We start from the raw sequence: 14553 nt of genomic DNA, 5'->3' as shown, positions 1-14553 counted from the left end.
GTGAGTCTCGTAAACTTGAACGAAACGTTTAAACCGTTTAAAGGAATAGCTAAAGCATATTTTAGGAATATCGCTTATGCATTCACGTAAGACGAAAACTCGCAGGTGAAAGTCGCTTCTTCTTTTCCATAGCTTCCGAGAACAAAGGCACTGCAAGCTTTTTGAACATCACTTTGTTTTACACTGCCTCCTTGATCGGCCTGCCTTAGATAAACCGAAGATGTAATTTGATGATGCCATCACGTTGTGTGACGTCATAGTGACTTCACAAATTTTGGTGATCTGCGACATTAAGTAGTGACGTTATAAGTTGATGTTTGATTGTTGATGCTGGTGGTCAGTTTTCGTGTTTGACGTGCTACATAAGGCTTTCGCCTCAAATAACGTTATGGGGTTGCGGTTATGTCTATGCGGTGTTGTGTGAAGAACAAGACGATGACGTAGTGGTCGTCGTCCTATTAAATAAAAGCAACAGCCACCATCTTAACTGCTGGACTATTTTTCTACTCTGAAGTAGTAAATACATCCGCAACATTTTGTCGGACATGCTGGGTTAGATGCAAGACGGAAATTCGCAGCGGACGTGTTCTCGACAGCTCCATTATGTCAACAGAAAGTAATTCTGCCGCTCCTGCTTCAGCCGCGACTCCGATACAGCCTGCACAGCCAGTCGCATTGATGCTACCGCGTGACCCTGGCAACTTCTGCGGCACCAACCACGTTGACGTTGACGACTCGTTCGCATTGTGCGTCGATAAATCAAGGCGTTGTCTCCACCATCTTTTCTGACGCGCCCATCTGATGATCGACCAACAATTTTGTTGATCCAGCAGGTTGTGGGGGAAGAGCTGGCAAACGTTGGACTGCAGCTTGTATGTTCGTTGACGGAGTCTCGTGTCAGTACCATGGCGCCTTCTCTTTAACCGGAATGATTCCGCCGCTATCGTGATCCCGCTCGGTAGAGAATGCAGGACTACAAGCCGGTCTGTTCTCATTGCCATGGTGTAGGACATACTTCTCGCTACTGTTTCTCTCGTACCTATTCACCCCAGTTGTTATCTGGCTATCGACGTGACGACAACCACCGGCCCCTGCAGATTGGCACTCATGACAATGGACCATACAATGGCGCTCTTGCGACATCGGTCTGACATTTTAGCCATTCACCGTCTCCGCATGACCGTCGATCCAGGACACCTCAGCACCGTCGCTATTCGTCGCCCCGCCCTACTGGACGCTCTTCTTCGGAAAACTAAGCAATGCCGATCCCGGAGGTGACGCTGTACATGCATTGGACTCTCGACATGAAAACCTTCTGCTGACCCTGACAATGTAACAGAACCTGCTTGCTGTAGAAGTGGATTGCCTTCCTGTTATGGTCCTTATTAACACCGGCGCACATACTTAAATTCTGATTTCTGGTCTCCGTGTACGTTGAAATATGCCACCCGAGTCCGTATTCATACGTGTCGCTAGCGGAGCGACTCCGGCTGTGCTCGGAATGTGCACCACACGTGTGAGGTTCGCCCGCCACCAGAAGTCGATTCTGTTTCATGTTCTCACTCATTGTCCTCATGACGTTACCTTTGGACTCGATTTTTTGTCTGACCACTCTGCTGTAGTTGACTACTCAGCCGGTGTCATGCAACTTGACTTGCCTGCGGGCCCTGACGCGTCGAAGATGGCCCAGAACAAGCTTTCGTGTGCTGAGTTTGTTCGCCTCCTACCACAAGCCCTAGTTTGTTCTATTGTTGAACCTTATCCCAGTGTGCCGGATGGATATTACGTGGTCTCTATCTCTCTCCCGGTGTTTTACTGGCCCGGAATGTTTTCTGTCCATTCACCGTTTTAACTGTTACAGTGAACAAGACGTGTCTTCCTCTTCTGAACTTCGAACTTAGCCCTCAACAAGGCATTGTTCTCGTCCCTCTCTCACCATTGCGCGAGTTCTAGATCTCATCAGTGTCACCTGAACTGGCCACAGTCATGTCCCCGAAGCCGCATAGTACCGACGCAGCCACGTCTTCTTCACTGCCTTGTCGTTTGCGCTGGTAAGCACCCTTTGTGATGTTATACCAGCACGCCCAATCCCACTGTCTCTTGTGTCTCTTCTTCACTGCACAACAACGTAACCAAGATGATTGTCTGAGACCTGTTGCCATCTCAAGTCAAAGACCTCAGTGATCTAGTTACGACCTACTCGGACATATTTGACTTTGATGGTAGGCCCTTAGGTCAAACCTCGCAAGTCACACACTCCATAGATGCCGGTGATGCAGCTTCAATACAGGCGTCCTTATCGAGCGTCATTATCAGAGCGCCAAGTTGTTCAACAAGAGGTCATTAAGATGATAAGATGCTCACAAAAGGCATCGTAACGCCTTCTTCGAGTTCGTGGGCGTTCCTTGTAGTCTTATAGTTAAAAAGAAAGACAATACCTGGCGTTTCTGCGTGGACTATTGGCATTTAAACAAGGTCACCATAAATGATGACTACCCGCTTCCTCGTATCGATGATGCCCTGAACTGCCTTTATGGTACAACCTATTTTTCTTCAATAGACCTACGCTATGGTTACTGGCAAATTGCCGTGGAAGACCTCAACCGGGAAAAGACCGCCTTTGTAACGCCTGACGGCCTCAACAAATTCAGGGTAATGCCGTTCGTCTTGTGCAATGCGCCGGCCATTCGAGTGGAGGATGGACACGCTTTTGCGGAGCTTTAAATACTCTGTTCCATTCCGCTGCCTTCCCTACCTTCGCAAACGCAAGAAGTCGCCGACGGTGAAGAAAAAGTGACCACAGAATACCGCGTAGACGAAGAAGGCCGCAGGATCAAGGTGCTGCGGCACTACAGGATCGAAAGGAGGCAAGTTTCCAAGTATGTAGCACGCAGAAAGCTTTGGAAGAAGGTTGGAGATGCGAAAAATGACCCACCGGACCCCAATGCGGCCACTACGAAGGTCGGCGAGGAAATACAGATGCAGTTTGTCAGTGCCCAGGAGGAAGAGACCAGCCCGGAGGAGGACATGCTGGCCAAACTGCGCAGTCAGAAGACCAAGATGGTCAAATGCCGAATCTGCAAGGAAGACCACTGGACCATGCAGTGCCCTTTCAAAGATAAGGTTGCCCTACCCGAACATCTGAAGGAGGAGGCTAAGCCCGTTGTGGCTGTCGAGGTTGAGGAGAAGGTGAAGTCTGGCAAGTACATCCCGCCCAGCATGCGAGAGGGTGCCAATCGTCGAGGAGAATCTATGGCGCAGTCGCGCACTAGGAATGAAGCGGCCACTATTCGAGTGACCAACTTGTCCGAACACGTGCGTGACTCTGACCTACAGGAGTTGTTCCGGCCTTTCGGCCAGATTGCTAGAATCTATCTGGCTAAGGACAAGGTGACTAGACAATCCAAGGGCTTCGCGTTCATCAACTTCATGCACCGTGAAGACGCTGCTCGTGCCATTGCCAATGTCAACGGCTTTGGTTATGACAACCTGATACTCTCCGTGGAATGGGCCAAACCATCTGGTACTGCTTGAAGACACCGGCTTTGAATATGACAACCTGATCCTCTCCGTGGAATGGGCCAAACCATCCGGTACTGCTTGAAGACACCGGCTTTGGATATGACAACCTGATCCTCTCCGTGGAATGGGCCAAACCATCCGGTACTGCTTGAAGACACTGGCTTTGGATATGACAACCTGATCCTCTCCGAGGAATGGGCCAAATCATCCGGTATTGCTTGAAGACACCAGGGCAGACTGATATAACGTCCACATGTTTTGATCAATTTCACACCGGCATCAACAGTGCCAGCATTTCTTGCTCAAACGCCGTGCTTGGACGGTTAGGTAGCGATATTCGTGTTCTGTGCTAGTGCTTTCGAGTTTTCGAGTGGTAGCTGCATTAATAATGCCCGTTGTCGACAACGCAATTGAGCCCAGCTGGGCTGACCGGGTCTATCTGCTTGTGTTACTTGGACGACGTGATTGTGTTTGCCCCAGCATTTGAGTGTCACCGTGAGCGACTTTCCTTTATTTTTTAAGTGTTTCGTGCGGCTGGCTTGAACTTAATTCTTCGAAATGCCGTTCTGGGCATCGCCATATTCCAGGGCATCTCGTGAACTCATCCGGCATCCGCCCCGATCTTGACAAAGTTTGCGCTGTCCTCAATTTTCCTGCACCAATTTGTGCCAAGGACGTTCGAAGTTTTGCGGGCATAGGCTCATATTTCCGATGATTCGTCAGGAACTTAGCACATGTCGCATGCCCGCTCACTAATATTTTGAAGAAAGATGTGCCATTTCTGTGGGGTCCTGACAAAGCCACGGCTTTTCCCCGGCTCATAGCACTTCTGGCCGTGCACGTCACCGATTCTCGCCCACTTCGACCCGTCCACTCCAACCGAGGTCCACACAGATGCTAATGATTACGGTCTAAACGCGGTGTTAGCCCAGCGTCAATACGGTCATGATCGAGTTCTTGCATACGCCAGCCGGCTTCTTTCTCCTTCCGAACGCCATTACAAAATTAGTGAGCGCGAGTGCATGGAGGTTATATGGGCCGTTAGTAAATTCCGCCCCTATTTATGACAGTCACCACTGTCTATGACAGTCACCACTGGAATGTGCGCTTTACTCCGGGTGATCTTGTTCTTCTGTGGACTCCGTCACGGTATGTTGGTCTGGCCGAAGGGCTTCTACCCAAGTACTCCGGGCTTTACCTTGTGCTAGGGCAGGTAACTGATGTTACCTAAGATATAGCCGCTTTAAGCCCTCCGACGCCCTCCACATTTTCTTACATCGTCCACATCGCTCGCCTAAAGCCGTACCTCTTGTGCAACACCTGTTAACAAGCGCCGGGTCGGCGCGTTTGCCGTCGGAGGTCGATGTTGCAGAGTTGCGGCTGTCTCTATGCGGGGTTGTGCGAAGAAGAGGACGACGACGTTCAAAAAAATACGACAGCTGCCATCTTGACTGCTGGACTATTTTTCTACTCTGAAGTAGTAAATACATCCGCAACAATATGGTATTGTAGCGGATAACCACACACATACATTTATTATGGGGCAAAAAAAAGAATGAATGAAGAAGTACTTCGGCCTGTGCCACAAAGATAACGGGCGTAATAAATAAATAACCACAGTCCAATCTCTATTAAAATCGCAAACGTTTTTGAGAGTGCTCGAGAGTGAACGTGAATGGCATTTTTTGGCAAAATACAGGGGCCGCGGCAGCAGGACTTCTTGAGACGCAGAACAAACGCAGTGACGTCATCTTTGGCATGGCGCGTTGTCTGCAACACCAGCGCCGTAAAAGCGTGGCCTCTGCGATCAACTCCGTATGACTGAGCTACTCGCGGAGGCCACAGTTGAAGACACGAGGCGGTTGTAGACATTGCGCTCGGGTGTTCGTGTTTATGGCAGATATTGTAATCCAGCTGTAGAACTTTCAGCTTCTCTGTACTCACTTCAGACCCGGGCACATGAACAGCACTCTCGTCGTTACTGCAGATTAGTGATTCACACAATAATGATAATCGTTAAGGTTTTACGCCTCGAAAGCACCATATTATCATGAGACGCTGTGGTAGAGGGATCCAGAAATTTCGGTCACTTCGTGTTCTTTAACGTGCACATAAATCTAAGTACGTGGGCCTCAAGCATTCTCGCATCCATCGAAAATGCGGCTGCCATGGCCAGAATACGATTCCGCGGTCCGCGGGTCAGCAGTCGGGCGCTATAACAATTAGACAACTGCAGCCGGTCAGTGAGTGGTGTTAAATTTATCGGAGGCTCCGTCAAAGGTATGAAAGAGGACGTAACTCATTTCATTTGTTACGCTCTCGCCTTCGGCACGTTCGCGTGGGCGGACCAAGACGGACGTTTCCTTCGCGCATTTTAAAGTGCCTGCTGCGACAACCACGAAAAAAATTACATCGTCCACAATAATGTCTATCATTGTTAACCGCGAAGATATACCAAATTCTAAATTCACTTCACGTTCTCTTTGAAAGGACGCAAAAAAAATAATTTCTTCTCGTATAACAGAATGAAAATGTCAGAGGTATGCGCAAATATTCGAGAACTTATGTTATTCGAACGGATATTATAGGAAAAAATTCGACGTGAATTTAAGGGTTTCGAGATTCCTACGTGGTCGAAATGAACGAATGAAGATTTAGCTTACTGTAAGTAACAACTTTGTAAAGGTGTTTTTTCTGCAATGTAGGCATGATACTTCAGGAAGTCGCCTATCTATCGAGGAGATATCCGCGCTGCCGTGAAGCCTCACCTATGCTTCAAAGCAAAGATCACGTATAACCTTCTCCTGTATTATTATTTTTGAAATTTAAATGTGCGTTATGCGCACTTTAAATGTCGCCAATGCGGCAAATGGCATAACTTATAAAACTAAACGTGTTCCCCCCCCCCTATAAAAAGGAAAGTGAGATTCAAAGATGTTTGGTTCTAATTAAATATATTGTGTGAATTCGCTCATTACAAAAATGCTGAAAACTCTCATTAAAATAATATATATATATATATATATACGTTCATATTGCTGGCGCTTTCGACAGAAACGTGATATGTGGCCGCAATACCCGCAGTAATAGCAGACAGGGTGATGCGAGCGCCAGGGTGGTGAGTAAAACGCGCTAGGAGGACCTGAAGATAGTGTGGTCAGGTGAGCCAATGAAGGGTCCGTTGGAAATGAAGGGACCGGGTGAGCGGCAGCGCCGGACGCGTAAGATGGTAGCGGAAATTTTTCGTTGATGTCGCTGGAAGACGTGGCAGCAACTTGAGTGTAAGTTGATATGGGCCACGAAGTAGGTGCCTCTACGAGCGCAGGGCCGGTCAGGGATGTAAGTTCCTCCCTAACGCTGTCACGCAAGACCGCTTCAGAAGACGGGGTGTAAAGCGTGCTGAAGGATTATTAAAGACGATAGTCTTTCTTCGGGACCTTCGACGCAAAAATATTGGTCTGTCTGTGTCTGTCTGTCTGTACATTTGTCTGTTTGTTACCCTGAACGGCATCGGGTACTCGAAATGGTGGACTACATCCGCAGCGCCCATCAATGTTGCTCAAGGTTCAGTGTTTATACTTGTGGAAACGTCAAATAAAAATCAATTATTGCGTATGTCTGGGGCACCATAACAACGCGTATATATTCTGCATTCCGATGGAGGCGGAAATGTCGTAGGCCCGTTTGCTCAGATTTGGGTGCACGTTAAAGAACTACAGGTGGTCTAAATTTCCGCAGCCCCCCACTAAGGCGTCTCTCATAATCATATGGTGGTTTTGGGACGTTAAACCCCGCATGTCAATCAATCAATATTCTGCATGTGCACCTCTTGCTAAAAAAGGCATACATAAGTAATTTTAAGTACCGTAGCACTTATCACGCTGCGCTGACCATGCAACGCTTGCACGGAAAGGCGAGTGTTTCCAAAGCTTTGCTAAAACGAAACGGTGGTGGCACCTAACCGTCGCCTTGCGTTCTACACCTTACATCTGAGATGGGCGTGCACAACCGTCTCAGAGCCATGCGCTTTGTTTTCTAAGACAACTGCCAGATGACACTAATGTCTCACGTGTGACGTGACTTGATGCGCTCGTTCGCCTCCGCTGCACGCTCGAGGCACTCTAACGCAGTGCCTCCAGGATACTATTCACCGATTTTCTTGCGCAGAACATCAAATAAACGTCTTGTTCACTCTCTCCACACGCCAGACTATCGTCTTTCGACGACATTTGCAGATTACATGCAGATACGGGGCCACATTTTGGGGGTATGATGTCCCGTATAAGGTCACGGAGATATCAGTGTGACGTAGAGTTGTTGCGCGAACGTGTCGGACTCGTTGTGCGTGAGTAGGTCGTTGGTTTGAATATCGCTCGCTCACTTTTTCTCTCTATCACTTTTTTTTCTTCATAGGGCTTGTCGTGTAGTCACCATTAAACTCTACGCACGAGTAAATAGACAGAAGCAGTTTAAAGGACCACTTTTGGCTCTAGTTCTGCTACTTCGTTTTTTTTAGAGATGTAGGACTACTGCTTTCGAAGGAGTCTAGCAACATTATTTTGCCAAGAGATATGTTACTCCATTCAGGTGAAGTGCTATAACCCTTTCGAGGGGCAATATTTTATATTCACCCCCAAAGAGAGGTGATTTGAAAAAGGCAGTGAAATATTTTTCTTACTTTTTTAATTGATGATGGGTGCCCACTTTGCTTACAAGATGCACCCCAGCCCGTTTGTATATAGAGAAACGCCCCACTCTCTTGCCGTCTCTCGTAGTTTTTAGGGAGTTCTGGAATTACGTTTGCAGGAGCTGCGGGCGTCGCCGGCATAGCGGGCGCCATATGAGTTCTAGAAAAGCGTTTGCCCTTCTGCAAACCGCAAAGCTCAATCGCAGCGACACCGTAGCCTCGAAACCAGCGTTTGGGGGCCGCATGCGGGCCGCACACGTAGCCGCTATTTCGGATTTTCTGCGGGCGGGTCGCGAACGCGAATGGCGACTCGCGTAACGACGTGTGCGCAGTGGCAGCGACCTCAGCACAAGGGCTCATGGGGCGCTATTCTAAAGCTCCCTGTTGACAGGTTGAACAGTGCGTAGTTCTTGCGGCAGGTAGAAATTGGGGAAGCTTCTATTCGCTTATCACCTGCCGGGATGGTTGTTCCTGTCGGTGTCCAAACTGTCGGCTCAAACAATGGCCGTCAAGGTGGAACTGATCAACGGTATTGATAGCTTGCAAGTTTCGTGATCCATAACCCGCAACGCACGATTGATTGTACATAGGCGCGTCAGAAGAAGCAATGGTGTTGCTTTGTAAACTGAATAAATGCAAGCGACCTTTATTGAAAGGAAATGGCAAAACTTGGCTCGCTGGGAATAGGTGGGAAATTGGCAACAAGATCAAAATATGATGAGCAGAGGTATGCGCAAATATTCGAGAAGTATGCGCACATGCCACACCTTCGCACAAGTCAGTAGATATCTCCTGCACCGCTCAAAACTTGCCCTTTTAGAAAGCGTATATTGCGATGGCTCTCTGACTTCATTGACGCACTCGGGGAAAGTCGCAGCAGCACTGTAACAACTACCTGTAACACCTGTTGCTTTTTTTATCGGAGATTGAAAGTGAAGTTACATACAAATGTAAAAAAATTGAGGCGTAAATTGGGCACGCGTTTTTTTTTTTACTGCCCTGCCTTTCTTTTTTCTTCTTCCCCCAGCGTAGCAGCACTGGCCTGGTGCAAAACGAGTCCTGCAGTGTGGACGAAATTTCACACAGATCGCAACACTGATCCCGTTTTGGTCCAACGCTGTAATCACCATGGGCGTATAAATGCACAAAAATACATTTTGCGAGTGTTGGCTCGCATATCTTCAGTGAGATACATAGACGCTCTTTGGAGAATTGTTATACTTTCGCAGGAGAGCCGTGGGAACCAAAAGAGAGTCAACGCGACTATTTGAAGAGAGTACTCGCAAAAAGTCAGCACTACCGGACAGGAGTCACGCATACTTTTTTTAAATGCGAAGCATTTCTCAGCGAACTTCGGCGACTTTGGGATTATCTATCTATCTATCTATCTATCTATCTATCTATCTATCTATCTATCTATCTATCTATCTATCTATCTATCTATCTATCTATCTATCTATCTATCTATCTATCTATCTATCTATCTATCTATCTATCTATCTATCTATCTATCTATCTATCTATCTATCTATCTATCTATCTATCTATCTATCTATCTATCTATCTATCTATCTATCTATCTATCTATCTATCTATCTATCTATCTATCTATATATCTATCTATCTATCTATCTATCTATCTATCTATCTATCTATCTATCTATCTATCTATCTATCTATCTATCTATCTATCTATCTATCTATCTGTCTGTCTGTCTGTCTGTCTGTCTGTCTGTCTGTCTGTCTGTCTGTCTGTCTGTCTGTCTGTCTGTCTGTCTGTCTGTCTGTCCTTCCGTCCGTCCGTCCGTTCGTCCGTGACTTTTAGCTCACCTGGCAGTTTCGATAATGGTATCGATACCAAACTTGGTATAACGTAACATTATTATATGAAGAACATATTTGACTAGTAATAACATGAAAATCATGACATGTATGTCATGAATGTCATAATTTACATTTCATGATCCTGCAGCTCTTGCGTTGGTTTCGTTTACATGGCATGTTGCAAAACTGGTATGGTATGACGTGATTGCATATGCTTTTGCGAGAAAAATTCTGACATGCCCCGCACGCAAGTGTCCCCATTCACGGAAGATCCGCGTGTACACATCCGCAGATCCCGCTGAAATACGGCGCACTTGGATCGCTGTTGGCCACCCTAGTCGCGGCCAACTACTTCGAAACCGGCGACCCGCGAGAGTACGACATGCTCGTCAACAGCTTCGCCGCCTGCCTGAACAAGACGGAGATGGCCAGCGCCAGCTCTTGGAGCGCGTCTGCCGGCGCCGTCGCCAGGATCCTGGCGCTGAGGAACGCCTCGCTGGAGTCGCTCTGGAAGGCGTTCCTCGACGCCTGGCAGCACCACAGCCGCGACGTCGTGCCGTATAGTTCCGGCGACGTTCGGTCCGATCGTCGCGCCGACGACCGCCTCTTCTTCGTGTCGTGGTGCTTCGCCGTCTGCGGAGAACCGGGCGCCAGCGAGCTGTGTAACGTTCCGCTCCGGTCTGGGAACACGACCGCCAGTGGCAACTTCACGAGCGCCTTTCGGTGTCGTCCCGGCGACCAGATGACGACGCCGACGAAGTGCGCCGAGTGAGAATAGTGCACGCATGGTTGCGTGGCGTCGTTAGCAGTGTCTGGTTGCGCGTCAGCTCTTGTTTAATTTTACGCAATTTTTATAGGGAATATACATGGGAGGAAGATCATTTCCTACGCATGACTTTCAACACGAAACCATATGCTCGCAAACAGGATTCGAATTCTCGGAAGCCCTATTTATGATACATTAGCCGTCTATCGAATGTTTGTACAGTGTAATAACGTAATTATTTGCCACCATTTTTGGTGTTTCAGGGCATTCACGCCGCCCAGTTCTCGAATTGCTTTCATTGGATATCGCAATGCATGGCGCATTCAGTGTATTGTGCCATTATTTAGCTGTTTCTACTGGCGTCGTAAGTGTCCCCGAATATATATCAACAACTGACGCAATAGGCGCTCCAATTGTGCTACTAATTTGCGGTTTTTATTAGGAGGACATTCCTTCACAGAGAAGATGTTTTCGCTCTTGTTCTCCGACGAACAAGGAATTGAAGAACGCTTATAATGTTTTTTGTCGAGTCATTATACAAACAAAAAGTGCGACTGGGCGTTTTGTGTTCTTTCATATACCCCCGTTCATTTGAACAAAGTGTGAATAAACAGCTGGAAGTTTCCCAATATGTGAACAGGCAAGCCCACACTCACGTGATCGAAGAAAAATTTTAGGCGCTGCAAAGGCAACGCTTAAAATGTACACTCAGCTTCATAGACTAAGTCTCGAAGGCACCCTGCGGCAGTAAAGATGACCCGTGCGGTAAGGGAAATTTGTGGCCTCGTGGTGTCTGTAATTCGCAGCCACTCACTCAGCAACCGTGGGTACTTCATGAAATCGGTATGTCGAACTATTGGGCGAAACACGGCCACTGTGAGAAGAAGCATTTGGTAGATGTTGGCAATCGCTAACTGACATTCACACAAGTGTGTTGACCCTGTTGGCTTATATGTTCTTACTCACAAAAGTTAGAGTATTACAAAGCAGTGAAGCGAAGTGATACAGAGAGAAAATATATTAGCGATGTTGTGTATTCCCCGGTCGAGTGCGTTAGCATTGCCGCTGGCAAGCTCACTGCGTTTTTTCCTGCGTTGTCCTACTCGCCCACCGCCCGCTAGGAAAGTACACAAGAACGCGAGGCGCTTGAATATTGGGCACGAAAACTTTATAATGTGTTCAAAACGTACCTCCGTCCCAAAGAACATGCATTCTATGCGAGACGCAAACGCAGAAAGGCAAGGGCTCGGGCCCTCCAGAAACAGTATAGCGAGGACCATGACACGGTCTACGTGGGCGTAGCGGAATACATTTAAGGATACTGCATGACCCTGGCGGTACAGCTGAGAAACAAGCAAAACTTCTAACGTCATGCTCAATCATCACCAGTTCCTCCACAGAGGCAGAAGATGCAGCCATCGAGCTTGCGCTTATCTCTACATCCGCCACCACAATCGGAAGCAACTCGAAATCGGCTATTCTGATCCATGTCAATGGCTTGATATCCCGCACAACTGCTCGCTTACTACGCTTCTAGCAGCCCCGGCATTCCACAACCCTCATCTGGACGCCAGCACATGCCGGCCTCCTTGGCGACGAGGAGGCTCATTCTCTAGTCCGAGGTCTCACATTCCGGGCGTTAGAAACAAAGTCCCCTCCACAGGCCGATGAGCACTTGCTTTCCTTTCGTGACATTCCATCATGCTATCGGGACCATCGAAAAGAATACGCACTCCAAACCCATCCAATCGCATCCACATTGGCGACGCCTACAAACTCGAACAGCTCCGTATTCCCTGTTACTGAACACGTAATACCCTAATTATTACCCCTTTACATGCATACTTTGCGGCAAGTTGGGAGATTTCCTACACATCCTCCTCGCATTTCCTTCAGCCCCCAGTACTGGCTGACGTTGTGTCTTAGTAGGAGACCATCATGACCAGCACCTCTGCTTTCGATCACCGCCGGATCATCTTCTGCGCGATGAAGAAGATTGCGCTTCAGGGGCTCTCATTTGCCTAGCTAGGGTGCCTCCTCACAGTGAAGAAGAACCCGCGTGCCGTGTAGATGGCTCGGCCTCCGTGCTCTACAGCGGCAACGAATGCTTCTGTCACCACCGTTTTCTTGTTCTGCTTTACATTAGGAAGCTATGCCAGCTCGCGTCCTGTTCACCACTTTACAACTTAGCTAGAGAGGGCCTGCTTCAAGACCAAAACCAAAGCCCGAAAAAAAAAAAAGCTTTTTTTTTCAGCGTTCTGCGATATCGTCATGCTTTGAATTTTTTTGCGAATGACCCGTGTGTCAGAGTTGCCACACAATCACGAGCAAACAAATACATATTCATCTCAAAACGAAAGACCCCCCCCACCCCCCCACTCCTTAGAAGAAAAAAGAACTAGCAGCGTGACTTTCACGAAGCAGCGCGAAAAAAGCGGAAGTTTAAGGAATTCGTCCGTTAAAATATTTTTATTTTAATAAAACAATTTCACTCAAATACAAAGCGAAGTTGAAAAAATCAATACACTCACGCATGTACGTTTGCCTGATTACCGTTGATTGTTGATATTCTCCCAGCGTATGTTTGAGTTCAACACTCAACTACTCAGTGTTCGACAAACTCAGTATTAGTGAAGATGAACATGATGATCACTAAGATAATTATATCCCAGAAATTTAGTATAACAACAAAAAGTTATATAAAAATTAATGCGACAAGCAACTGCAGACTTATACAAGCGAGCCGGCGAAACGAGCGCAATATGCGCTTGTTTAAACGGATCTGACAACTCCACTGTGGGCGCTTTGTGTCCTCGAAAATGGGGCGAAAATCTGCGACTAGCGTTAGCGAAACAAAAGGGCAGTTATGAGAATTCACTGGACGCCAACCATGGCTCTTTGTGTAAAAGCTTTCGTCTTCCGTGTAAAGTTAGTCGTCGAGCGTATGAGGATGGTGTGCAGCTTATACTATCGAAAATAATGTGCATTTATTGTTACGTGATAATACGCGGAATTTGAAGGCTGTTAGGTGAGTTGGTAACTGGTGGGGAAAAATAACTCGAAATAACGTGGGACAAGATGCAGAAAACTTTTTGCCTGTGGTGCATGTCTGGTTCTGCTTCTTGTATATACTCGTTTTTGTCAAATGAAAGTTCAGATTTAGTATGCGCTTGTCGTGCAGTACCATCGGACAGTGGTTGTCATAGTCGGATCACAATGTTGCTGCACAGCCTTCGAAGGAGTCTAGGTCGTGTAATTAGAAAACGTTGTATACCTGCAACAGATTCGAATTGCGAGTTGGAATCGAGTTTTCGAAATCAGATTCAGTGCTGCATATAGTCATTGCTCGCGATTACACGTCAGGTTGCGATTGCTTCTCTTGAGTCCCAGTGGCATTGTTCACGTGGCAGTAGGGTTCCGCGGACAGGCCGAGTAATCGTGCGCCCGGTCTGTTCTCCAGCGGCACAGAAGTAGCTCGCGACACTCGTCGTCGCACCTGGTCTCCTCACCTTCGCGACGCGTCGTGTACCTGAAACAAAAAGTGGCTCGCGCTTAGAAAATCAATCAATCAATCGATCAATCAGTCAATCAATCAGTCAATCAAACATTCAGTCAATAATTCAATAAATCAGCCAAGCAATCAATCAATCCTAACTGTATTTTAGCCATGCACAAGTGCATTTTAAAAGGCGACAAAACAAAAAAACCTGTGCTTGCGCAGCTTGAGTAAGTTGTGGTCACCCGTACTACAGCA

The 14553-nt window shown here is 47.4% G+C and overlaps 1 protein-coding gene across 4 annotated transcripts in view; it reads right to left on the bottom strand.

Moving 5' to 3' along the window:
• Positions 1-13253: 13253 nt before the first annotated feature.
• Positions 13254-14553, bottom strand: part of LOC119173736 (sphingomyelin phosphodiesterase) — a 45911-nt gene continuing 44611 nt past the window's right edge. For all 4 annotated transcript variants that reach the window (XM_075883104.1, XM_075883103.1, XM_075883106.1 and 1 more), the window contains exon 14: positions 13254-14328. In XM_075883104.1, coding sequence (XP_075739219.1) covers positions 14199-14328 — 130 coding nt within the window. In that variant the 3' untranslated portion in view covers positions 13254-14198. The remainder of the gene's footprint in view (positions 14329-14553) is intronic.

Source organism: Rhipicephalus microplus, unplaced genomic scaffold (assembly GCF_043290135.1).
Source record: "Rhipicephalus microplus isolate Deutch F79 unplaced genomic scaffold, USDA_Rmic scaffold_15, whole genome shotgun sequence".
In the NCBI taxonomy this organism is placed as follows: Eukaryota; Metazoa; Arthropoda; class Arachnida; order Ixodida; family Ixodidae; genus Rhipicephalus; species Rhipicephalus microplus.
This window is presented reverse-complemented; position numbering and strand designations above follow the sequence as displayed.